This window comes from Amphibalanus amphitrite, unplaced genomic scaffold (genome assembly GCF_019059575.1).
Source record: "Amphibalanus amphitrite isolate SeventyFive unplaced genomic scaffold, NRLGWU_Aamphi_draft 000268F_arrow, whole genome shotgun sequence".
Lineage (NCBI taxonomy): Eukaryota > Metazoa > Arthropoda > Thecostraca > Balanomorpha > Balanidae > Amphibalanus > Amphibalanus amphitrite.
This window is the reverse complement of record NW_024881763.1, coordinates 230,524-257,106: the sequence shown is the minus strand read 5'-3', so window position 1 is coordinate 257,106 and position 26,583 is coordinate 230,524. Positions and strand designations below refer to the sequence as shown.

At 45.5% G+C, this 26,583-nt stretch overlaps 1 protein-coding gene across 4 annotated transcripts in view; it reads left to right on the top strand.

Annotated features, from left to right (window-relative positions):
* The window catches only part of LOC122386965 (zinc finger protein 382-like), a 45,687-nt gene that overhangs the window by 6,100 nt on the left and 13,004 nt on the right, over positions 1-26,583 (top strand). Inside the window, exon 1 of one of the 4 annotated variants that reach the window (XM_043376727.1) lies at positions 14,815-15,003. The exons of the other annotated variants lie outside the window; for them this stretch is intronic. Within the exon in view, the coding sequence (XP_043232662.1) occupies positions 14,993-15,003 (11 nt within the window). The 5' untranslated portion in view covers positions 14,815-14,992. Of the gene's footprint in view, positions 1-14,814; positions 15,004-26,583 lie in introns of those variants that run through there. 4 annotated transcript variants of the gene reach the window in all.

Genomic DNA, 26,583 nt, shown 5'->3' with positions numbered 1-26,583 from the left:
GTTCAAGTGCCTGCCATAGCTACACCGAGTGGCCGATCACTTTGAAACTTTCAGCAATTGATAAGGCTAACAGTATGTACAAAATGTTTATCTCGGAAATTTGATATCGGTGTCCTAAGGTCAGATCAATTTTCCGACCTCTCCATTATAAGTCAACAGGAGAAAATTGAAATGCGCCTCTTTTGGACCAATGTCATTCTAAACACTTTCAAACATCGAATTACAAGTAAACATAACAAAATGAACCGGAAAATGGCACCCGTGACCCCTCGTTATGTCTATGAGGTCATCTCGGGTCACGAATGATATCTAACAGTTTTTCGTTAATGCCTTTTGATAGAGGCATGCTAGAGTGATGAAAACGCTTTAGATCTGTTCGGCTCGACGATACGAATCGACTGATAATGCAAAATGACCTTTTCTGGTTAGGTCATTACATTTACGTTGCCTTGACCTGATGTCAAATTTTAAAAGTTGACTTTTCGAGGTCAAAGTATAATTGATTCGATGCGTCTTGACGAGAGGAACATGATGCTGATAAAAGTAATCTCCTGCAAGTTTTGAGTAAAAAGTTATTGCAGAAAACCCGTTTCCGCAAAGAACGTCTATTTTGGCAGTTTTTACCCCCTGCACTCTGCAGGCTAAGCCGTTGACCTTAGGTTAAATCTGAGAGGGCTACTCAGAAAGACCGTCAAAAGAGCTATCCAATACGAAACCTGGGAAGTGGAGAAATTTTACATTCGGTGACCTCTGGTGACCTAACCTTTGACCTGACCTAAAAAGTGCCTAAAAATGTCATTATTTTTGACGCTCGTTCGAACGCCACCTACGGCGTGTCGCGACGTGGCCCAGGAGCTGAGTTAGAAGGGGTGGGGTGTTCACACACACCCAACCCAAGCAGGGCGAGGAAATCCAGGACGAGGATTCAAAACAAGATGTGTGAAAAAGTTATTTTTGATCAACAGAAGCGAACTCTACCGCGGGGCCACTGATTAAAAACAACTGAAAAGTGATATCACCGATTCTAGTTAACTTCCCGGAGTCGGAGTCGAGGCGGCTTCACCGACTCCGACTCCGACTCCTGGCTGCTTGCCACGACTCCGGGCAACTCCGACTCCGACTCCGACTCCGACTCCGAAACCCTGCAATCTGGAGTCCTGGACAGTAGTTCTCGAGTAGAGGTGGCAAAAGATAAAAATTTTGGGAACCAGACTCGAACCAGACCCGGCTGGACATTTCTGGAACCAGTCAGACCCGGTCTTAGTTGGAATCGGAACCAGTTGGACCCGTTCCCCAAAAGTCAATTAATACAAACTACTTGTAGGTATCATTAGTTGCATCAAGTAAAACAGCCTATTTCCCACTGGGAATACTCACAAGCTATTGTGCGCAAAGAAACATTCACTTCATTCACTTAATATCTTGCAATAATGTGTAGTGTGCAATATGTATAGTTTATGGAAGGACCCGGTTGGACCCGTCAGAAAATTTCCAGGAACCGGTCTGGACCCATATGGGTCCAGACTGGTTCTTTGGACCGGGTCCTCGGGTCCACATTTTGCCACCTCTATTCTCGAGATATAGAATTCTCGATATCGGGACAGTGCCACTCCAACCGTTGCCCAGCGATTGCTTTGATACAGGGCTCTCAAAAGCGTTACTTTACCCTCGCCCTGGGGGAGGGGGGGGGGGTTGAAACGACCCCCCCCGATGTTTTTACGATGAGTGCCGAACCATTAGTCGAATCGTGCTGAAATTTTCAATAGTCTCTGGGGCATCTTTTGCGCAACTTTTGGTAAAACATATTTTCGGGTCATGGCAGGTCACCGAGCTATGACGTCATAATAGGTACAACCTCCTTCACAACCTTTGACAAAATTGTACATTCCGCGTAACTGGACGTGATCTCATCGACAAGAACGAAACTATTCCGTGTGATTCATGTCAGATTTTCACAGGACATGAATCTTTACATTGTATAATGACCTTTCCAAGGTCAGCCAAGGTCAGTGACCTCGCGTTTTCACATGATGACCATTGTGATATGAGCTATGTTTTGTGGGATTTCTTGAGGTCCTGAATCCGAATATGTGGTTCAATTTTCACCTAAACGCTTTCAAAGCTATTCCTTGACCAGTTACAAGATCAATCCAGGTCATTTAGGACCATCCTCACCGGCGGCGGGTATGACCTCCCGTGTTCCCGGAGACTACGTCACGCCAGTTATAACTGAAATGCGATCAACTCTGCATCATTTTGTTGCTAATTCGTTGAGAAACACGGTCATGAAAGTTTCATGCGCTATCTTTCATAGATTCGTCAATATTGGCTACGTAACTTGGAAAATTAGAGCTTTTCCCCGAAATTTGACCTTTGGCCTGCCATAACTGGGTCAAATATTGACTTGGGCAGTGGTCGGCAGGTCATTCGGGGTCGTGCCCCTTTTTTGGGCGCCAGGCACGGCCATTACCCCCACTTACCAGACCCCATTGCTAACACAACCAAGTTTACTGAAATTCCATACCTTTCTGGAACTCTTTGGGTATTTCTGCATTTCCGATGCATCAAATTTAAAACATGACACTTCCTCCACAAAACATTTAATATATCCCATTTAACCCTCGTACATATAGGGGCGGCGGGTGGTTTTTTCGTTAACCCACGCCGGGCCGGTGCTCCGCGACTTCCGCACCGGGCCGGGGGGGAGGGTATCTGAACACCCCCCCCCCCCTCTTCTAACTCGGCTCCTGGGCCACGTAGCGACACGCGGTAAGCGACAATCGAAAGAACGTCCAAAAGAAGGATGAAAACACTTCGGTCATTTTTTGGGTCAGGTCAAAGGTCAGGTCACCAGAGGTCACCAAAGGTAAAATGTTGGCTATTTCAACATTTTGGAAATTGTTAACGACTAACTCGGGAACCGATAGAGCTACAGCGTCGCGGAAAAGCGCATATCGACACCTTTTTTTAAACCCCACATCTACTCTCCCGTGAATTTCCGGGAGGCACGAAAGATCTCCTTTTAAAAGTGTCCAATTGTCCGATCCTGATCAAATATGTGTGTTCGTAGGCCTGTTCTGGTATTGCTTTATCGGCCAAGACAGACAAACTTGAGAAAAATCGAGTGATTGTACCTTTTTTGAAGGTCTCTAACCAACTTGTCTGAAATTCACCGGAGAACAAATGTGGGGTTAAAAAAAAGGTGTCGATATATGATAGCTCTTTTAACGCTCTTTCGCCTACATGTGCTCAGATTTGACCTCAGGTCAACGGTTTAGCCTCCAGAGGGCAAAAACTCCAAAAATAGCCGTTTTTACGAGAAGTGTTTTTTCGGCAATAACTTTTGACTCAAAAGAGCCACGACATTACTTTTGCCGGCATCGTGTTCCTCTCGTGGAGACGCTTCGAATGAACTATAATTTGACCTTGAAAGGTCAACTTGAAAATTTGACCTCAGGTCAAGGTCATGACCCGACCGGAAAAGGTCATGTTGCATATCAGTCGATCTGCATCGTCAAGCGGAACACTTCTAAGGCGTTTTCATCGCTCTAGCATGCCTCTATCAGAAGTTATTTGCGAAAAAAACTGTTAGATACTATTCGTGCCCTCAGATGACCTCGGGGACATAACGAAGGGTCACAGGTGCCATTTTCCGGTTCAGGGTGTCAATTTGACTTGTATCCCGATGTTTGAGATTGTCTAGAACGGCGTTCGTGCAAAAGAGACGGTTTTCAATTTTCTTTCATTGCACAGTGGGGATTTTTTTTTCCCGATCTAGCGCGTTTTAATTCTAAAAATCTTTTTTGGATTTTTTTTTGTGTCAGGAGGGCTAAGAAATGTGTGAATTTTTCATATATGGCATTGTTTTATCTGTATGTCCACAGCAAGACTAGGAAAAATGCGCCCAAAGCTCACACTCATGCGTGATTACTCAATGGGCTCAGTAAGGCCCGGAAGTATAGCTCAATTTCATTGTCCTGTCCCAGGGGTGTAGGATCGCAAAATAGGTTGGGGGGGGGGGCTGAACCCCGGACGCCGGTGGGGCGGCGACGAAAGGTGCTGAGCGGGGGGGGGGGGAACAGCAGTGGAAAAGGTGTTGACCGGGGGGGGGAGGGAGCGTGGACCATGGTGGTGAAAAGCGGGTTTATGACTAGAGTGATATGACTTTTTCTCCCCCTGGATCCAAGTTCAGGCTTATAAAATAAGGCGTAGGTATTTATATTCCGGCTCAACGTTTTGCAACCACATTTATGCAGTGTATGTTCCCGCTCTTTTCAAATGCAAAGTGATGCCACTAAAACGGTATATGTATGCTCTTCTTATACTTAAGGCTGATGAGAGATTCAATTTCTTGATTGATTCAGTATTTAGATTCCTATCCCCTAGTTTGGCAAACTGTTTCAGGGGTTCCTTGGAGGTGCCCCTGCACTTTCCTAAAATCTAGGTACTCATTTTTCACCAATCACCCACTTCATTTCGGAAGGGTCAAGTTTTTGTGTAAAGATTGTAGACTGTTTAATGGCTCCCTTTTGGCTGTTTCAGGGACCTCCTCGACTACTTCTAGGGCCACGATAGCGGTATCGATAAATTAGGCGGATCGTGATCGGTAAAACAGGACAGTGACAGAACAATTTATGTTGTAGTATTTCGCAAAACCCCCACATTCTGCATAGCATTGGAAGCATAATTTTGTTACGGAGCGAGCGAAGCGAGCGGAGTCTTACGTAGAATAACGGAAATTTCTGAGTATGAGCGGCCGGCCGGCCGGCCGGCCGGCCGGCCGTGGTCACGCTTTTGCGAGGCTTATATCTCAGCAACCACTTGACCGATTTACATGCGGTAATTTTTGTGGGGTAGCTTCATTCCTTCTACCAAGTATTGGACTATTCCCGATGCATGTGGGTGACCCCTTATGCACGTGCCACGTGCAAAACGAAGAGGTGTCACTTTTGTAATTGTTGCAATATCTCGGTAACTACTTGGCCGATTGTGCTGAAAGTTGGCATGTAGGTAGGCACCCACTAGGCACTGCATATCCATGTGCCAGAGTTGGGGTGCTGCTGCACGTGCGCACGTGCAGGGGTCGTTTCCAGATCTCGAGAACGGCTGGACCGATGGCGCTCAAATTTGGTACATGGTTAGGGACGGGTTAGTAGGGTGCCGTGCAAAAGTCAGTTGGGACCCATTTTGCACGTGCGCACGTGCAGGGTGCCGCTTCCAGATCTCGAGAATGGCTGGGCCGATTGTGCTCAAATTTGGCACATCGCTAGAGACCGGTTAGTAGGGTGCCATGCACAAGTCAGCTGGAGATACCCCCTCGAAATTTCGCACGTGCAAGGCTCACCCTCTCGCTCGCTCCGTTAGTCGCCCCAAAAGGCGCTATACTGGCCTTTTGGTTGGCCTCTTGGTTGGCTGGCCTTTTGGTTTTTAAAGTTGTAGGTCGTGTAGCCACACGAATACTCTCAAAATGCACGAAACAATTGCAGGTACGTACCTAGGATTTGGCCAAGGGGGGAGGGCGGAGGATCCCGGGGGCCTCCTCTCTACAGAGGGCAAGGGAGGATCTAGGCGAACGTTTTTGTGGGGGGGGGGGGGGTGGGGGGTTACAGGTCGGCCGACATGCCGGGTCTGATGGATGAATTCTGACGACCGGGGGAGGGGGAGCGAGTATGTCGAGATCAAAAGGCATTTCGTCTTCGCCGCTTCTAAGATGAAGCTTTATCGTTATAAGTCACTCGGCTCAGTAGTTTAAGTTAAATTCACCTATACAAGTGCGCCGCCACGGATTTCTTACTGGGGGGGGGGGGGGCGTATCAACCGACTTAAAAACCCAGAAGTTGATATTGTAACCGCACTTTTAGCCTAATGCATTAGTAGCATACAGTAGCGATCTCTCTTATTGACCTGTTAACCCGCGCGGGGCTGGGGTCTCCAGCCGAACGCGCGGGGCTGGGGGGGGGGGTAAATTTTACCCCCCCCTGTTATCTCCCGAACTAACGGTCCAGTTTGGAAAATTCAAACGCCAATCGAAAGCTCTCATCACGAACTACTAAAAACATGTACTTAATTTAAAGTTTGAGGTCAAGGTCAGGTCAAGGGTACAAATTGCAAGTTTCTACAGTATCGGCCTTGCACCGTAGTTGCCGAAGAATGGAGTCATGGACTGAGACTGATCGCCCAAAACGTGTTCTTAGGCTACCAAGACAATATTCGTTGCATACAATATCATTCAGAGGTCAAGGTCAAGGTCAGGTCAGGTCAGGTCAGGTCACCAAAAAACAAAATATAGAAAAGGGCATGTGCGACACATGTTTTGTGGGTCACTTTACTCATAGAATTCAATAGGCACACTCAGTAAGTGATATGGACCACCTCTGGATGAATTTCAGGTCGAGGTCAGGTCAAGGTCAGGTCAAGTGAGGTCAAATTTTGAAGTTGGTTGTTAAGGCCTAAAAAGGTGTCTATCTGATGCAGTTTTTTCACGGCAAATCGAATGGTGCTATTTTTGTTTCCGTACGAGGTCTAGAACTTCCAAAAAAGTCATTTTTCAAAAAATTTGTGTGTCGTGACGTCATAAAATTTTGAATAACTACCACATTTTTGAACCGATTCTTCTAAAATTTGGTATGTAGGTGCACATAGACCACTTCTCTGACATATATTCCGGTTTTTTCGATAGACTCAAAATTTTGGATTTTATAATGATTTTCCCAAAAAAGTCAATTTTTTGAAAAAAAATTAGGCCAAAATCCAAAATTTTCAAAAAACCGAGATTGCCATTTGATAGACAAAGTAAAATTACGTATAACCTTTTTTGTTACGTCTTGATTCCTTTAAAAAAATGAAGATGTTAGCGGCGTTTGAACTTTTGCCGTTTTTGAGGCGAAAATGACGAACATGACGTCACTAAAACGTCAATTTCTCAAAAATTTTCCGACGGATTTCGCTCAAATTTTCAGGGAAGGTGTCAAATTGATGTAAGAAAAGGTACTGAAAGTTTGGCGGCGCTGCGCGCCGCCGTTTTTGAGATATCGCAAAAATTCGCGAGGGGGGGTAAAATTTACCCCCCCAGCCCCGCGCGGGTTAACGAACCGGCGGCGCGAAGCGCTGCGCAAATTTGCACACGCACAAAAAAAAAACATTTGTCAAAACGCAGCTCCAAAACACAAATTTTACGACCCTTTTAGTATGCTAGTACAAGCCGGAGTTCCTTATCAGTATAGGTAGTCGACTACAGAATGATGTTCCACTTTTCACAGGCAAATATTTGCCTGGAGTGGTAGGCTGTGCCGCATCACACGGGCTGAGTTCACAAATTATAACTTTGTCCTAATGATCACAATCGACAGGCGTTTAATTGCGTGATAAACGGCACAACTAGCGCTCCAGTCAACTGATAGCTTCTGAGGAGTGGAACATCATTCTGTAGTCGACTAAGGGAATTTTGATTCAATTTGACACGGTTGGTGTTATTACAGTTACCTTCCTTATTGATTGGTGTATGAATCGGAGGCGCGGAGCGCCGAGAAAATTTGCAAAAGCATTTGTCAAAACACTGCTCCAAATCACAAATTTTACAACTCTTTTAGTGTGGTAGTACAAGCCGGAGTTCCTTCACACTCCACAGTACACATATGAATTCCGATTCAATTTGACACGGTTGGTTGGTGTAATTACAGTCACGGTCTAGTATTGACTTGACCTACCTGTACGTACACAAATTTGCAAAAAAATCAAAACACAGAGGGACGTCCTCTCTAGAGAGGACCACCTCTCTACTGTGGGCCTCCTTTTTTCACAGGGCCTATCAACTACAGAAGGCCTCCTCTCTACAGAGGACTTCCTTTCTACTGAGGGTTTATCTCTTTCAGAGGGCACCCTTTCTTCAGAGGACCTCCTCTCTAGTCTCTACAGGGGACCTCCTCTCTACAGAGGACCTCATCTCTGCAAAGGGCCTCCGGCCTCCTCTCTACTGAGGGAGTCCTCTCTACAGACGGCATGCTCTCTTCAGAGGGCCTCCTCTCTACAGCGGGCCTCCTCTCTTCAGAGGGCCTTCTGCTTTCAGGCGGTCTCCTTTCTACAGAGGGCCTTCTGCTTTCAGGCGGTCTCCTTTCTACAGAGGGCCTCCTCTCTACACAGGGCCTTCTTTCTACAGATGGTCTTTTCTCTACAGAGGGCCTCCTTTCTACAGAGGGCCTCCTCTCTACAGAGGGGCCTCCTCTTACAGAGGGCCTCCTCTCTACTGAGGAGTCAGAGGGGCCCTAGCGGTCAGACACAGACACTAGCAGTTATTCACAGGAGGCCCCAGGAAGTAAGAAGGACCCTAGCTGTCAGGCTGGTCAGAGGCCCTGAATATCCTGACGTGATTTTTGGGACTCCCTTGAATTTCTTTCGCCTCCGACGTGATTTTGGTCCCCGTGGCCTTCGGCCCACGGGGGCCTCCTGAAAACCCCGAGGGGGGGGGGCACCCCGTCCATCTTGGGTACGTCCCTGAACAATTGTCATAGGCGCAGGAGCCGGGGGGGGGGGTTGTGGGGGCAGCTTGCCCCCTCAACTCTGGGGCCGTGGGGGCGGTGCCCTCACAGCTTTGAGACGGAATACCACACTTTTTTGCTAATGTTTTCTTTTTTTTGTTGAAAAAGCCGAGGGGTGAAAATAAGTGGCCTAAAACCGGTGAGAAAACTAGATTTGGGGGTATCCTAGGTTGATCTCTATTATGGTGTGCCCCCCCCCCCCCCAGTCGGAAAGTAGTTCCCGCGCCCCTGACAATTGTCCTCATCGTTCGTCCTACCGTCCGAGTTCCACCCACATGGCCGGCTTGCACCCACCCCTAAACAAACGAAACGAAGCCGTCAAGTGTCGTGCCTTTGTTTTGTTGTGTTTTTCTGCTTTCTGCGCCGCTTTAGCGTGCGTTCGGCATCCGGAAAATATCGTTTGGATATGCTCGGCCGGAAAATTATTGGTGAGTGCCTATCTTCAACATGTCTCGTTATCGCGATACCGAACGTTATTCCCGATAATTATCGCTGATCCCGGATAATTTTCCCTGATTATCCGGATGCCGAACGCACGCATAGTAACATGGCAAAGTTTTGTGCTGTATCGTCAGCTGATAATGTCTGCGATGGCGTCAAATTCCGTAAAAAGGATTTGGCTTTCTTCTGAAGGCGAGGCATAAGAGATATCTTGGAAAAAAGATGAAAAAAACAGTTAAAAGTTAGTGAATGTGCAAATTTCTCTTACCAAATCCTTTTAAGATAATGCCAATTTATTTTTATTCATTATGACGTTATCATTTTAAAAATTTGACATAATCATAAAAACATAATCAGCTGACGACATTTCACCGGCCTTGATTTCACCTCTATTTTACCAAGGCCCTAAATACATTTTAATATTTTATTTTACTATTTTATTTTATTTTACTATTTTGTATTTTACTAGTCTTGTTACAAAAACGGTGTGACAACGTTCGGGAGGTGAGATCTATAGATGGCCTTGGGTGAGATAACCCACATAAATATATAAAGATAACCGTTCTTGTAAAATACCGCAACCGAAGTTGCTTGGTGACGCCTGCTGTAATGGTGTCCTAACATGCTGACCAATTGATTATTTCAGGCTTGCTAAAACCACAGTTGATTTTTATGTGTACCTTCCTGGTTTTGTTTTGCTAGTATGTTCTTTCAAATGACTCGAAGGTCATTTTATAAATTTGATTTACTCCCTCCATTGCAATGCACATTTTCAAAGCCCCCAGTTAGTTTTAAGGCCAAAATTGGGTAGTTAGTCGTAAAGCAGAGAGGCGCTTTACCCAGCCACTCCAGAGATGCTTTCTAATCGGACCAAACCTTACCAAACCTGACCTAAACTCACCTACAACCTACAACCAAAAACCTGCAACCTACAACCTAAAATCTAGCACCTAAAATCTAAAACCTACACCGTACAGTCTAACCTATAGCGCATCTCCTTGGTTGCAAAAATGAAAAGAAGTGTGACGCCAGCTTTACTACTACCCAAAATTGTAACTTTGCCAAGTTGAGCTTTCTTTAATTTGTCCATATTTTATAATGTTGGGGGGGCTGGCTAGCAAGTTGGGGGGGGCTGACCAGCAGGTTGGGGGGGCTGAAGCCCCCCCCAACTGTATAGGATCCTACGCCCCTGTCCTGTCCTGTTGGTTTTATTCTTGCGTGGTCTTAAAGTTGCATATCTTCTGAAAGGCACCTTTATTAGGAATGGAATGGCAAACAGAAAGTATGCCGCAACCTTACTAAGGTCACAAAAATGCCATTTACAAAAAAAAAACTTACAGACACCATATTGAAGGAATGGTATTCTAAATAAATGTAGGAAATCAACAATGTTTTCCACACTTTTCCACTCCGAAACATACAGGGTCTTTCATAATGAATGTTACTTTTGAACATGTAGTTAGGAGCTCTTAAGTTATCACTTCCGCGTGAATTTTATATGCGTATTGTTGCAAATTGATTAGGGTTTTGTCCCAAAAAAATAAAAACTTCACAACGCCAATTTTCCTTCACGCAAAAGCGGAGTATGTCGACACCACTAAACGCATTACGGATTACGGTCGACGGACAAGTCTCCATGTCCATTGGCTCTCCCCTGGGTCGAGTAGTAAAGTAATCTTGCCTGGGTCAACACTGAAAGGGGTGGCTTACCTCAGGCTGCTCAAGGAATGCTTCTGCCTCAGGTCAGGGACAAGGTTCAAAGAGACGGCCTGTGGTTCCAGCAGAATGGTGCCACAGTGCACACCACGGCAGCTGTTGCGCCAGTGGCTGATCGAGAATTTTGAAGAGCGCGTTATCAGCCGCCTCACCGAGCGACCATGGCCACCACGGAGTCCTGACCTCTCCCCGCTGGACTACTGGCTTTGGGGAGTCGCATTGGCAGATCTGAGACAAAGCCCTCCTGTAGCCATCCACTGCGAACCACAGTGGAGAGGTTTTCTGGAAGCCTGGACCCAGACGTTGTGAGGCGCGAGGTGCGACACCTTCGTCAGAGGGCCAAAACGTGTGTCTTAATTAAGGGCGATACAGAAAAAAATTCCTGAGGAGCATTAAAATGAAAGTTGTGTGTGCAAAAACGCTAATGTGTTTCTGTTTCATGTGATGGTACATATTACATGAGGAACATATATGTCCTGAGAAATAGCTCTTTCAAAAGTAACATTCATTATGAAAGACCCTGTATCTTATCGAATTCGCCACTTTCTCCTGCACAAGACAACGCCTTGGCTTGGCTGCCGGAACTTGCCTGAACACGGAATATTCACATTAGAGTATCTTAACCCGCGCGGGGCTGGGAGGGGTAAATTTTACCCTCCCTCGCGAATTTTTGTAATATCTCAAAAACGGCGGCGCGCAGCGCCGCCAAACTTTCAGTACCTTTTCTTACATCAATTTGACACGTTCCCTGAAAATTTGAGCGAAATCCTTCGGATTTTTTTTTTGTTGAGAAAACGGCGTTTTAGTGACGTCATGTTCGCCATTTTCGCCTCAAAAACGGCAAAATTTCAAACGCCCCTAACATCTTCATTTTTAAGGGAATCAAGACGTACCTAACAAAAAAGGTTATACGTGATTCTACTTTGTCTATCAAATTGCTATCTCGGTTTTTGAAAAAAAATTATTTTGGCCCAAATTAAAAAAAACTGATTTTTTGGGGAAAATAATTATAAAATCCAAAATTTTGCGTGTGTCGAAAAAAAACGGAATATATGTCAGAGAAGTGGTCCATGTGCACCTACTTACCAATTTTAAGAAGAATCGGACATCGGTTCAAAAATGTGGGAGTTATTCAAAATTTTATGACGTCACGACAAACAATTTTTTTGAAAAATGATTTTTTTTAACTTCTAGACCTCGTACGGAAACAAAAATAGCACCATTCGATTCGCCGTGAAAACTGCATCAGGTAGACACCTTTTTAGGCCTTAACAACCAACTTCAAAATTTGACATCACTTGACCTGACCTTGACGTGACCTCGACCTGAAATTCATCCAGATGTGGTCCATATCACCTATTGAGTGTGCCTATTGGTTTCTATGAATAAAATGACCCATAAAACATGTGTCACACGTGTCCTTTTCTATATTTTGTTTTTGGTGACCTGACCTGACCTGACCTGACCTTGACCTTGACCTCTGAATGATATTTCATGTTCGCCGGTCCCGTAGCTCAGTTGGTAGAGCGTTGGACTCCGCGTGGTGAGAGCACACGTTCCCGGTTACAACAGTCCAGGTTCGAAGCGCGACGGGCGCTTGACATTTATATGCCTCCTGACAGGTATGGTTGCGGTTGGTGGCAGGCCGTAGCCAGGTGAAGTCAGTGAGGGGACCGGCCGTGCGCGGCTATGTGCGCACGTTAAACTTTGGACTCTAAATTCTGCCATAGAAATGGAATTGCGCGATCGGAGGGTAGAGGGCAGGGTCACCGCAACAAGCTTCGCTTAGCGGTGGCCCTGTCCTTGTGAATCCTTCCCATCAAAAGGTTCGGACTAAATTTATAAAAAAAATATTGTATGCAACGAATATTGTCTTGGTAGCCTAAGAACACGTTTTGGGCAATCAGTCTCAGTCCATTCTTCGGCAGCTACGGTGTAAGGCCGATAGTGATACTGTAGAACTTGCAATTTGTACCCTTGACCTGACCTTGACCTTGACCTCAAACTTTAAATTAAGTACATGTTTTTAGTTGTTCGTGATGAGATCTTTCGATTGGCGTTTGAATTTTCCAAATCGGACCATTAGTTCGGGAGATAACAGGGGGGGGGGGTAAACTTTACCCCCCCCCAGCCCCGCGCGTTCGGCTGGAGACCCCAGCCCCGCGCGGGTTAATACCAGACTTGTAAACGACTCTGAGTTGATTCGTGAATCGACTCAGAATCAAACCGTTTTTCGATGAGTCGTGAGTTGATTCGAATCACTTCATCGAGGAACTTGATGAGTCATGAGTTGATTCGAATCGATTAAATTTAGCATCATGAGTCATTTGATGAATCGATTCAAAATTTCCGACTCAAACAAAGAATCGACTCAAAAAAAATTTGAGTCGTTTACAAGTCACCATCAACACCCTAATAATCAATGCTAGATCACTCCCTCAGCTTTAGCCATCACTTAACTCCATATTTCAGACTTACAAGAGCCTCAGAGGCTCAGGCACAGGTGCCTAATGAGCCAAAAGCATTTGGCAGTTGATAGGTACTTAGTCTTACCAAACCAAGTGCCTGCTACACTACCTAGGTACCTACATTTCAATTTTACATGTCAGAAGTCAGAATTGACACCTGCGGCTGTCTCCCCTTCTCCCAGTCCCAATTTGGTCCCAATAATCAATCAACAGCATAAGAATTTGGGCGTCTGTAGAGTCAAATACGCCCAAACTACCTATAGCCTATAAACTACCTATAGGCTATGTTATAATATAAATAAACTCACGTCACCTAGGTCGGTAAAGCTGGCGTCACCGTCGCCTTCCCGCCAAGGTAGGCCGTAATGACCAAGGTCACGTATGTCAAACTAGTGACAAATTCAGATCGCAGTTACCGTGCGATCGTACTAACTTACTGCAAATTTGTGCTAACCTGCTGCAGTGGAAAATAAGTAGGTACTAACTTACTTCAAATTTGTTAGTTTCAGATGTTCCAGATGTGTGCAACTTACCCCCTACCCCTTAATCGGCCCTTAAAGGAAGGGGCGCGTCAAAAGTGCCTCAAGGGTTCGTCTGATCGCCAAAATAAGGGTCGCAATCGATTCTTCGGGTCAATATCTAGCCGCAGCCTCGGGTTCCAGATGTGTGCAACTTACCCCTTACCCCTTAATCGGCCCTTAAAGGAAGGGGCGCGTCAAAAGTGCCTCAAGGGTAAGACCCTTATTTTGGCGATCAGACGAACCCTTGAGGCACTTTTGACGCGCCCCTTCCTTTAAGGGCCGATTCAGGGGTAAGGGGTAAGTTGCACACATCTGAAACCCGAGGCTGCGGCTAGATATTAACCCGAGGAATCGATTGCGACCCTTATTTATGCGATCAGACGAACCCTTGAGGCCCTTTTGACGCGCCCCTTCCTTTAAGGGCCGATTAAGGGGTAATGGGTAAGTTGCACACATCTGGAACCCGAGGCTGCGGCTAGATATTGACCCGAGGAATCGATTGCGACCCTTATTTTTGCGATCAGACGAACCCTTGAGGCACTTTTGACGCGCCCCTTCCTTTAATGGCCGATTAAGGGGTAAGGGGTAAGTTGCACACATCTGGAACCCGAGGCTGCGGCTAGATATTGACCCGAAGAATCGATTGCAACCCTTATTTTGGCGATCAGACGAACCCTTGAGGCACTTTTGACGCGCCCCTTCCTTCCTTTAAGGGCCGATTAAGGGGTAAGGAGTAAGTTGCACACATCTGGAACCCGAGGCTGCGGCTAGACATTAACCCGGGGAATCGATTGCGACCCTTATTTTGGCGATCAGACGAACCCTTGAGGCACTTTTGACGCGCCCCTTTCTTTAAGGGCCGATTAAGGGGTAAGGGGTAAGAGCTAGGGCCAAATAAAGGTCATATTCTTGCTCCCCGTCCCCCAATTGACCTAATATGAGTTTTTTGAGCGGTTCTGAATTCGACGCTGTATTCGTTGTTGTTGCTGACGCTAACTTCACGGACATAATACTTACTTGTTTTCCACTGCAGCAGGTTAGCACAAATTTGCAGTAAGTTAGTACGATCGCACGGGTTACTGCGATCTGAAGCTGCCACTAGTTTGACATACGTGACCTTGGTCATTATGGCTTGATTATGGCCTACCTTGGCGGGAAGGCGACGGTGACGCCAGCTTTACCGATACCTTAACTACTTTCAATGAGTCTCAACTCAAGATCGCATACCTGATTCTGAGGCCTGAGCCACTCATGCAAGGTCATGGCCTCCTCGTTTGCTCCTCGTGGCCCATGGAGTCCCTGCTGATGCTGAATGTGTCACAGGTGGGATTAATCCTATTTTTGAGGTTGTACTGTTTGAATAATTTTATGTGATAAGTAAGAAGTAGTAACATTTGTTTCATTATCATGTAGAAAAAGTTTGATTAAAAAAAACATGAATGCCTCTCGGAAGTTGTGCTTTTGAATTTTCAAAAAGACTTTCTAGGTTATAATAAGAGATAGGTTACTATGCTACTCCTTAGTCCTCACTTATATTATAATTGTCTCTCAGAGTTACTTACAAATTTATCTGATATTGCACTGTTGACTTTTGAGTGTTGAAGATAGGTAGGTGTAAGGTAGGTACCTACGTACCTAGTCCTACTAGGTAGTTGCTTGAATCTTTGGTCAAGGCTACTATGCTGCTTAATACAATTGTGGTATGCGGCATATTCATTTTATCATAGCTTTGAGTCAAATAATCAACAAATGCCTATAGTGAGTCATGGGTTGAATGAAATAAGTTCAATAAAAATGTTGTGTGAGTCATGAGTTGATTTGAATCGATTCATCAAAATGTGAGTCATGAGTTGATTCGAATCATTCCGTTGGCTAGTTGCTCGAGTCATGAGTTGATACGAATCATTTTATCAAGGAACTTGATGAGTCATGAGTTGATTCGAATCAATTAAATTTAACATCATGAGTCGTTTGATGAATCGATTCAAATTTCCAGACTCAAACAAAGAATCGACTCAAAAAAAATTTGAGTCGTTTACAAGTCTGGTTAATACCCCATTCTAGGAGCGCTAGGGCAAACAGCACGATATAGGTATGTTCCGGACATAGGCGAATAATTTTACTTCGTGATTTATATGATGCATATCGCTGAAAGTTTCAAGGCAATCGTTCACTCGGTGTAGCTATGACGAGCATTCTAATTTCTTCTGAGGTGAGGTCACTTGACGTGACCTGGTGACCTGACCTTTAGAGCGACCTGGGTCTACAATTTGCACAACATGAAAAGATGCACGAGCAGTTGTGCCAAAAAAACGGCGGCGCTCCGCGTCGCCGTTTTTGAGATATCTACGAAAAATCGCAGGGGGGGGGGATGTTCCCCGGCCTGGTGCGGGTTAAAAGCTCAATTAAAAGGCGTTTGGATCACGACCAAATTGTACCCTCGAGCCAATCATTTTTCTTTTTACCTGCCCGGAAAATATCATGACCTGAGGCCAGTTTTACCAACAGAAAAATAGTCGCCTGCCACTGAGCTGCGAACCCATTCGTTCTGAGAACAAACACGATGTGAGCATTACAGAGGCGGATCCAGCTCAGAGTTTTTTTTGGGGGGGGGCAAACCATAGCAATTTATCCGTTCTTTCCATGCCTCGTCCATAGGCGTTCTGTTAAAATTATGCCGTTTGGGAGGGGCAAATGCCCATTTTGCCCCCCCCCCTGGATCCGCCACTGGAGCATTAAATCCTTCCGCATCTAACAAATTTATCTGACCTGGTAGTAAGTGACTCTATGAAGAATCGACAGCATGGCCGGTGATTTAACCCGCGCACTGATAGGGTCTGCCGAGCAACGCGGTCTGATGGGGGGGGGGCATTTTGCACCCCCCCCCCAAGATCTCGAGAACCACGCAACATAGCGACAAGCGGCAAACGGTGTTGGATAGTCCCAACGGGGAACAACCTTGTGACCCAATTTCATTGACCTTGGTCTAACCGATGACGTCACAGGTCAGGTCAAATGTCAAATTTTCACCGTTTACAGGCATTTCAAGAAATGCGTTGTAAAATCGAGTAAAATGCATGTCATTGAAAATTATCGTCCATAAAACACATATTTTGCAATATGAGGTCACTGATACCAGGTCAGGTCACAGAGGTCAGGTCACTGAGGGTCAAAATATGAAAATATCATGTGATGCATGTTTTATGATCCATTTTACATGACAAATGCGATTATGTGGGTCAGGCAGCCTTTGGGGCCAGTTAAGGTTATGTTCTGGTGAAGGTCAGGTCAAATAAGGTCAAATTTCAAACTTGATATTTTTGCATAAAATGGGTATCGATTCGATGCAGCTCGTCACGGGGAGTCTAATGCTGGTCTTTTTCTTGCGCTACGTGGTCTAGAATTGCTACAAATTGAGTTAAAAATTTGATATCAATTTTGAAGTTTTTTTTTCAATATAACTTGGCTAAGAAAGTAGGTATCGATCTAAAATTTGGTATGTAGATAGAAGAGCGCAGGGAATTTCATTTATTTTGCATTTGTTTTCGAAATTCGAAAAAATGGGAATTTTTTTAGTTTTTCTAAAAATATTTTTGGGGGGGGTCAAAACCCCAAAATTTTGAAAATCCGAAATGGCAGTTATGTAGCGCCGTCTTTTCCCTACACGACCACATAAAGGACTTTGAAATTGCTTGTTAAGTGTAGATTTTGTGAGCGTTTCAAGATGTCATTTTTTTGCTCGTTATGCTAGAACATGACTCAGTTTGACCTCAAAAACTCCTGACCTGAGGTGACCTGTAACTTGAAATATTGTGTGAAGGTGTCAAATTGATGCCCGGGAAGGCACTGAAAATTTGGCGGCGCTGTGCGCCACCGTTTTCTCGCTATTTAAGAAAAACCACAGGGGCGGGGGGCAAAATGCCCCCCCCCCTCAGGGCGCAGGTTATGTAGAAATGACGTCATGAATTAGGTGAAGCAGTAATGTAGGTACATGACAGTGCGAAGGTACCTACAATAATGGCCTCAGGCAGCTCAAGAAGCGATGCAAGAAGTTTGCAGTCGTGTTTGGTGACTGGTGAAGGAGTAGTGAACACCATGTAAAAATCGAATTTCTGTCACATCTAATTCATGGTGATGATCACTGATCAGAACTTTTCGACACCCCCTCGTATAGTAGCCAATTACGGGGCAGAAGGAATATATATTCCCGACCGGGGCTGGGAAAATGCGTTTTATTCACCGAGGTTTTTGTGCGGAGGACCGAGTGCCGGTAGGCACGAGGTCCGTAGCAAAAAACCGAGGTGAATAAAACTGCATTTTCACAGCCCAAGGTTGGGAAGAGACTTACCGCCTTGGACTTACCACATGCCGTACCGGCGCAACAGTTAATATCATATTCATTTGATATTTTACACTTTAATCTTAATATTGCGTTAATATTATATTAATACTATGTTCATATTTATAGTCACCGTGATTATTTGTATGTGTTTTTCATTATTAGGCTGCGTTGAGTATGAAAGATGAAATTCTTACTTCCCCCTTATTTAGGGTTTGAAAAAGCTGAGGATGAAGATGATGAAACGCCAGAAGTTAGAATAAAGATATGGGGGCATTCCACGTCAAGTGGGACAAAAAATGATCATTTTGAACCTCACCTCTTCCGAGTTTTGCGAAACTTTGTGAAACTACTCATCTATATGTGAAAAGAAGGGAGACATATTTTTGTCCAGATATGACGTCACGTTTCCGAGATTCACGTCATCAAACATTGACTTAGGCAAGGCACATTATCATCTTTAACCCTCGCCCGTATTGGTGTTTTTCCAGCCGCGAACGTATAAGGGGGGGGGGGGTCCGTTGGACCCCCCCTTGCCGTTTCGCCCCTGATCAAGCTAGAGCTTCGCGGAAAAAACGAGCGTGTTGCCCGTGACGAGAGGAAGCCGATGATACCCAATTTTAAGGTCCTAGGTCATTGGTTGACCTTGCAGGTCAGGTCAATGACCCCAAAGGCGGGAAAATCGGGACCTGTTAGAACGTCGTAAAGTGTGGCTGCTATGGGGTTTTTCGGGGTGCAGATCACGAATATCATGTTAGTTTTGATCACCGATGATGTCTTCATGTATTTAGGCCAGGTCGGGTCAGGTCAGGTCAGGTCAACCAGTAAGGGTATTCGTAGTAGGTGGCAACCGCCTCTGACAGCTTCGTAACATGTTACGAAGGCATCAAAACTACTTCGTAAATGTTCATATGGTTGCTAAATTCGAATTCAGCTCCAAAAACTGGCCTAGAAACATGTAAAACTCGAAAAAGTGAACCGAGGTCACCAAAGGTCAATGACCTGACCTGACCTTCAGGTGACCTTGACACCCACCCTAATGCATGGGGGCAACATCATATCACATGTTTGAACGCTTGAAACCACGAAAAGACTGCAAACGCGCGGCTAATGCGAGCCGACATACGCCGAATCGCGATTCCAGCCAAACATGGTCTCGAAAAGTAGGTCACAGGTCAAAGGTCATTTGGGTCAGGGTCATGAAATTTTTAGGGTAGGTGTGAAATTGATGAACGCGAGGGTACTGAAAGTTTCGTCGCGATCGGCCGCTTTTTACGCGAGTTATTCGCGAAAAACCATGGGGGGGGGTCCGTTCGACCCCCCCCCCTATACGGGCGAGGGTTAAAGCGTCATAACCATTGAAGTTTTAGACATATCACCACGAGACAAAGTGTGAAATGGAGGGAATAGGTCAGGCTTTAATTTGAGGATAACAATACTGACGTAATTAACTAATTATTGAACTTAATTAAAATTCAAAAAATAAATTTTGATTTTCTGAAAAATGGGTACCCTTCGATTTTGCTGATTTTTACATATTTTATTCTCCTATACATAAGCTACATCATACAAAAAATCCAGAATGGGCCGACGTCTACGTAACTGTCTTTTGGACTTCGTAATGTCTGACACTCGCGTGTTTCGTTTTAGCAACCAAGGAGAGGCGCTACCCGGAGATGCTTCTTTCTACCCGAAACCAAAGCAAACCTAACCTGACCTGACGTGACCTGACCTAATCTAACACGCGTAAATATGTACAGCCCTCACGGCAGTTGCCGACTGGCCAAATGCTACCTAGATACGAACATAAGCCCTCACGACAGTTGCCGGCTGGCCAGGCGTGTTTAACACTTCAGGCTGACCCGCTGCGAGCCAGCGACCTTTTGATTTCGAGGTGGGTACACTCGGCACACTTACTACTAATCCACGAAGATAGCTGGTCATCGTAAGCCAGTTTTTAATGATGAAATTGGCCATTCTCCGGGCAGCGCCTCTCTTTGGTTGCAAAAAGAAAATACGCCTGACTCTCCCAGCGCTAGGGGAGAAAAGCCTGGTTTAGCCAAAAAAGGGAATTAAAAAAAAAAACGGAATTTGAATTGTATGTGGGGCGGTGGGGAACTTAATCGTGTGCCAATTTCATGGCCCTAGATCAATATACCTATTCAAGACCAAATGAGGTTAAACGTGATCAAATTTGCTATAGTGACTATTTTGCGTTTATACGCCCATAGCTCTAAGAGATACTGGCCGATTTTCCTATTTCTTCCTTTATGCGACATTCCTAGTGTTATGAGAATCTCCAGTTAATCTTACCATAAATTTGGCAGTTGGTGGCTTGCTAAGAGTAAGATGTCGCCGGTAGAGGCGGGGATCGGCCGACGCGGGAAACGTCATAGTCATATATTGTGTTTGCACCCTGATAATTTAATTTTACCAGTTGATTTTCGTATTTATTTGAACATTAGATTGCCTGTACATTTTTAAGCCTTCACACAAAATTTGACACGAATCGATCATGATCAGCTGTAAGAAGCGCGGTGCAAAGATGGAACCGTCCCGCGCCGGCACAGTCTACCATTCAGGCGGCAACGGCCGGCGCCGGCCGCCGAGCCGCTCCGGCAGGAATGTTTGACTTTACACCGCTATTACTAGAAAAGTTGTGGACCGATTTACCTATTTCTTGCACGGGAGGATTTGCAATTCAATTCTGGACAGATACTGAAAGTTTGACATTAAAATAATAATTATGGCGTGAGTTATTGGCGATAAACAGGTGGAGTTAGCGAAATCGGCCCCTTCCGCCGCCCGTGCTACGTTGCACTACTTGTTGCTATATCATCCAAAGTTATCGTTGGCCCATTCTAATTTTCTCAGCACGTGTGCCTTACGTGTAGTGAAAGACAATATCTAAATTTGAGCAAAATCGAAGGGTACCCATTTTTCACAAATTACATTTTAAGAAATTAATTCAAAATAAAATAAATTCAAAATCACCAAAAAATGTAAAAATTGTCAAATTTTACTAGCATAACTCCTTATGTACACGTTTCAGTTTGTTTGACATCGATAGCTTCAAAAATGTTGAAGCTATAGATCTTTGAAGAATGCAATACACGTCCAATTCTGCTCAAAAAGCAGAAGTTTAGCGACTTGTATCTCTATATTTAAAGACATGATGTGGAGATGAATTGTGAATTAAAATGAAATCGGACTTACTCCACAAGAGTTCGTTGGGTCGGAGCTTTCGAATTGTATTACAATTCTTCGTCAGCGAGAGTCGTATCGGATGTTAAGATCGAATCGAAGGTACAGTGCGGATCGAACAAAATATGGGTCGGACAGGAGGGTCTCTGAGGCAACTACATAGTTGGTCTTGAAATAAACATACAAACACTGGGAAAACACGTGAATAATAACAGGATGCACACTTACTAGAAAAAGCCTGTAAAATGGGTATAAAACACACTAGTAAAATATCTAATACAAAAATATAGGCAGGTAGGTAAAAATACAGTTAATGACATGTAAAAAAATTGCATAGATTAGGTGCAAACAGTACCTAAAGCAGAGATAAAGCTTTACAAAAACACGAATAGTAAACTAGACTAAGATATGAAATATCAAAATGATAAATTCTATAAATGAACTTTTGAACGGCAGAAACGGCGAATAATGGGAAGCCACCTGTCTTGCAGCAGGGCACCAGAGTTGCGGTTCACATTCGCGTCATTGGGTGACACTAGGACGGCTTCCCGCCGTCCCACGGTACGAATGTAGGCCGATTCGAGAAGGAGTCTCATCTGGTGGTGGCAGGCACGGTTCAGGATTTTGGCGTCGTCGAAGGCCGGCGTGCAGTCCCGGTGCGTGCTGAACGCTGAAGCGTTGGCTCTGGAGCGGACCGAGCCAGCCCAGCTCTCTCGGTGCTCTGTAGCAAGGGATATTAAAGAAAAAGGGAGGACGAGATACTGCTGCATCGTTGCGGTTGACCCAGCACCGCGGTCCGCTGTCGTTCAGCTGGTTGTAGAAGAACAGAGCTATTAGCGGCTGTAATGATTCGATAGTAGAGCTTGTGATACAGGGGAGCTTGAGAGTCGTTGAAGAGATCCCGAGAGGGATATGAGATCCTGAGATGGTGTTGAGATCCACCAGAGGAGATGGATCTTGTAGGTATCCAGATAGAGATCTTGAGATGTCGTCCACCTGGGAGAGATGTAGATACAGATCCACCCTGCATACAAATACATCTGATGGAAGATGCTTTTTTAATTTAGAGGCTTGATGATTCTGTTCATTGTATAGGCCATGATGCACGAGATGCTTCTTCACTGCTCGGATTAGGGATAGAGGGATCCGATCAGCTGGGGTTGCGGCACAGTTGGGCAGGTGAAGGACAGGGCATTCGAAGTCCCGATGACCACTGCCAAACTTATGGGTGGTAATTACATTGATTAATTGAATGTGATCATTCGTCCAGTCACCCATTCCTATATCACTGGCCTCCCCATTACGAAAATTGCCCACTTAAGTCGTATTAGCGTTGCGATAGTTTAGTTGCCCTCGAGGGTTGCTAGCTCGACTGCCGTAACCGAATTCTACGCAATTCCTATCGGCCTTATTCTAAGACTCATCCTTCACCATTCTCACACCCTTGTTCGCGTTACATTCACCTTTCATGTATTCACCCAAATTTAATTCGTAGCCCTCGAAATTCCCTCCGATAGTGTTAGGCGTCGGATCAACAACGATCTCCCCGGCGAGATAAATGTCTCTTTCCGAAATCCATTTGTATGCTCCGCTAACCGGCGACAAAGATACTTATCGCAGGGCCGTCCAGAATATTTGCACAAATATCCACCCTACTAATTTATGGGATTCACTACACGTCCGATAGACCTATGGTACACATATACACGGTTTACATCCGACTTATCTCTCTATCCGGGAGAGATTACCTATGCCCTCTTCCGGTCCGCGTGTAACACCTCCGTTCACGACCCAGGGACCACCGTTCATATCCTGGAACTCTCCTCAGGAACTCTCCTTAAACCCTGGGATTTACTCTTCAAGGCCTTACGTGTCCTGGAGTACATCTTTCCCTCCCCTGAGGCTGTCCAGTACCTGATTAAGGTACCTTTACAAAATAAGTATGATGACTTATTCGGGACACTACAGCTTGCCTTATCCGCCCTTTGGGTGACTCACCCCTGACCTTCGGCTTCTTACCTTTGGCATAGCTCCAACTTACTCTCCGACTGCACTGTACCAGTCTTCTCCTTCCCTCTGCCATAGAAACCTCTCACTGCCTCGTTACCCAGTATTACCTAAGCGGGAAATCTAACAGTAGCCGGTACCACTGGCGGAAAACGTGCATATGCCCTGCGTACGTGACGGTGTGTCCCTCTTATTATTCCGGTCTGGACGTGTGTTTATGAGAAGTGCATCTGTGTCTCATACGGTCATGCTGGTAAACGTTACGCCATAGGAGACGGGCAAACAAGCCGTCTGTGCCTCACAATGCCCTGTGCCAATATTGGTGGAGTAATTATTGGCGCTAACTCGCAAGAACGACGCGAATAACAGAAACGCATTATTGATCCAAACCTAATCGTAATCTCAAGTCCTAATTGCTGCTGCACGCGTGAACCTAATCATCAGTTCTCGTATACAATCCTAGCAGGCCTTGAACTGCTCTTGATTTAATCAGATGATCTAGAACCAATTAGTACGCACCGATCAATCGTCTGGTTGTGATCCACCGTATCATATTAAATTACTGGATGCTCAAACGGAAATGACTCCTTGAAACTCGTTCGATAGCTTCTAATGGGGTACTAGTTACCTATACAAATTATTTTTGTAGAGTGCCAGAATATTGTCATAGGGATCCCTAGCCTTTCATAGAAAATATAATTTAAATCATCCCATCAGCAGTAAACAATGCACATCAAACGAACTGCAGTCCTAGATATCATATAGCATGTCATATTTAAAGTTATGCATTAACTGTTTACGTTCGTATCCCGTGGCAACTTTCCACAACTAACCATGTTCCTATACGCTGACCTTCGCCTACCGCACGCGCCCCAATTACGGCTAACCCACTGCCCCTACTGTGGCCGCTGCTCCACTCCCGACGCTGCTCTCATGCCATCTAGCGGCGCACGGTTCCGCGTCGCGACCGACGCGTGTCTGACTGGCCGGGCAGTGGATCGTCGTCGCCGGCCCCGACAGCCAAGGTCGCGCGGCTGGGCGGTGCGGCGCGTCAACACTCGCGGTGCAGTACTGGGGTATGCGGTCTCTTCGGGCCGGGTAGATTCAACGAATGTGTCAGTGAGTGTGAATCTAGTAAAATATCGCTGCAATAATTTCCTGTTCGACATTTCATCAGCTCTGTTCAACGTAAGTGGTTAAAACTAAATTCCTGTCCCATTTAATCGTTTCCCGACAAAGATGGTCTTTTCTATTCTTTATTCTACAAAAGCACAACGATCGGTACCTATATTAGTCGCATATTAGTTCTATTCACAAACAATTCTACATCTACCTATTACTCGACATTTCGCAACTACAATGACGCAAAGTACAAGGACCATCTAAAGTCGTAAAGCGTCAGACCGTCGACCTCAAACCACTACTCTCAACTCTGCACCTAAGTAGCAGAAGAAATTCCGCCGTAAGCTCAAGCATTCGCATTTGTCGAAAATCATAACTCATAGCCATATCCCTAGATCGATTGCATGAATCAGTCGCCACCTTAACCATTACATTCCCTTTCAACCGTATTTACCTGTTCAATAAGTGATTTCGACTTCGCAATTAATTCCTATAGCAATATTACCAATGATTTCGCAATGCAACTTTTAGTGAGTACAGCATGAATCTACACCCTTAATTTCACAAACTTCCCAACCTCAAATCTCAATCGCACCTGATTACCCCGATAATAAATCAACGAACCAGCTTGGCCAAACACAAAGACATATTCATTATTCAATGCTGACATGCATCATGTCATCAATCTCAACGTTCGTGACAATGAGCTGCTTATTCAAATTTTAGCATCTCGCTCCCGGCCTAATCGTGAACTCCAATTGATAATAACGTATTTACTGGCGGCTCTGACATGACCTCACAATTCAGATCCTAATATGCTACTAGGGTGTCTGGACCAATAAGTTCAAAGTAATTTAAGTTTTCCAATTCCAATTGAGAGTGCATTTTATGGCAACCGAAAATGTTTGGCAGTCGTCACGGCACGGCAGGCTGGGCAGAGGGGGGGGGGCAAGGATCAGGGATTGAGCAGACTTTTCAGCAACACTCACATTCTGGAGTTTCTCTGCACTTCCGCTTCTCAGTGTGGTCTCAAGCGTCGGCGGTTGTCCTCCGGCTCTGGTCGGTCGAACTGAAGAGGCTTCTTGCGGGTGACCCCGGACCGACGGCGGCCACCAGATGGCGTCTCCGGCTCCGGCTGCAGACTGTGTCTCCGGGGTGAATCGTGCACCTTTTATAGCTGGAGGGGCTGCCACGCCCTGAGCCGACCTCCGAGTCATTGCACCCAGGGTGTCTTTGTTACTCCCGTGCGTTTTCACTTGGCCGCTCACCATCTTCATATTGGGAGTTTTACCAGTCGGTTCATCGATGTGTAGGATATAAGAACATTGATAAAAGTGTGAATTAGCTCTGTCGTGCCGTTTCTTTATCCTCAACCACTTTCATTCTTATATCGACTGCGTATCTGCCCGCAGCAGCCTTCTTTTCCTCTGGTTATCCAAATACCTCGGTAGCTAAACATCTTATCACATTCCATATAGCTCGTCGTTGTTTGCTTGAATTGGGTTGAATCCCATAACAGCTTTAGTTAGCCTCAACAGCGTTTCTTTGTTCCAGCCACTTACAATGTACCTACTCAGGAGACGACACTTCGTATCTTAGCCTTCATCTTAGATTTTGGCGAATCGGTGTATTCCGTATTGCTGTTTCCGATACGACCGTTGCGCTGAGCTGGTATAACTGTTTTCCCGACGTCCTCTTGCTTAGTCTCCAGGCTTGGGATTTGCAGACATTGTTCATGGCCGGCTGCTCCATTTTCTTGGTTGTATTTTGCTATTAACCTGACGGTGACTCTAGCCCTTGGAATTCAAGCCTGCATTTGCCACAAGCCCCATATTTGTCAGTCATTTCTCCCGCGGCTACTGTATTGGCTGATTACTTTAGGAGCTACCCCTCCGTCCGATCTTCCGTCAAAATGGTTTTATCTCCCAGAATCATACATCCTTTGTTGTCAACCTTTCTCGCGTCTGGATAGTGCTGCCCCCTTCGGTTGGCGGTAGCTCTGCAGCAACTAGTACCTTGGGCGTGTCCCCATCGTCAGCTGGCTAGCACCCCCCGCTTCGCTGCTGACCTTTCCCGCCAGGCCTTGTGGTTGCGGGGTGTGGCCGTAGCGTGCCGCCTCTTCTATTCAGTGGCGAAATCTGGAACTACAGGTCATTGCTTGCGGCTGCTGTGCAGGTCACCTTCAAGGCGTTCTGCCGGGTCACTCACCCTGGGTTGTTGTACCCCGACAA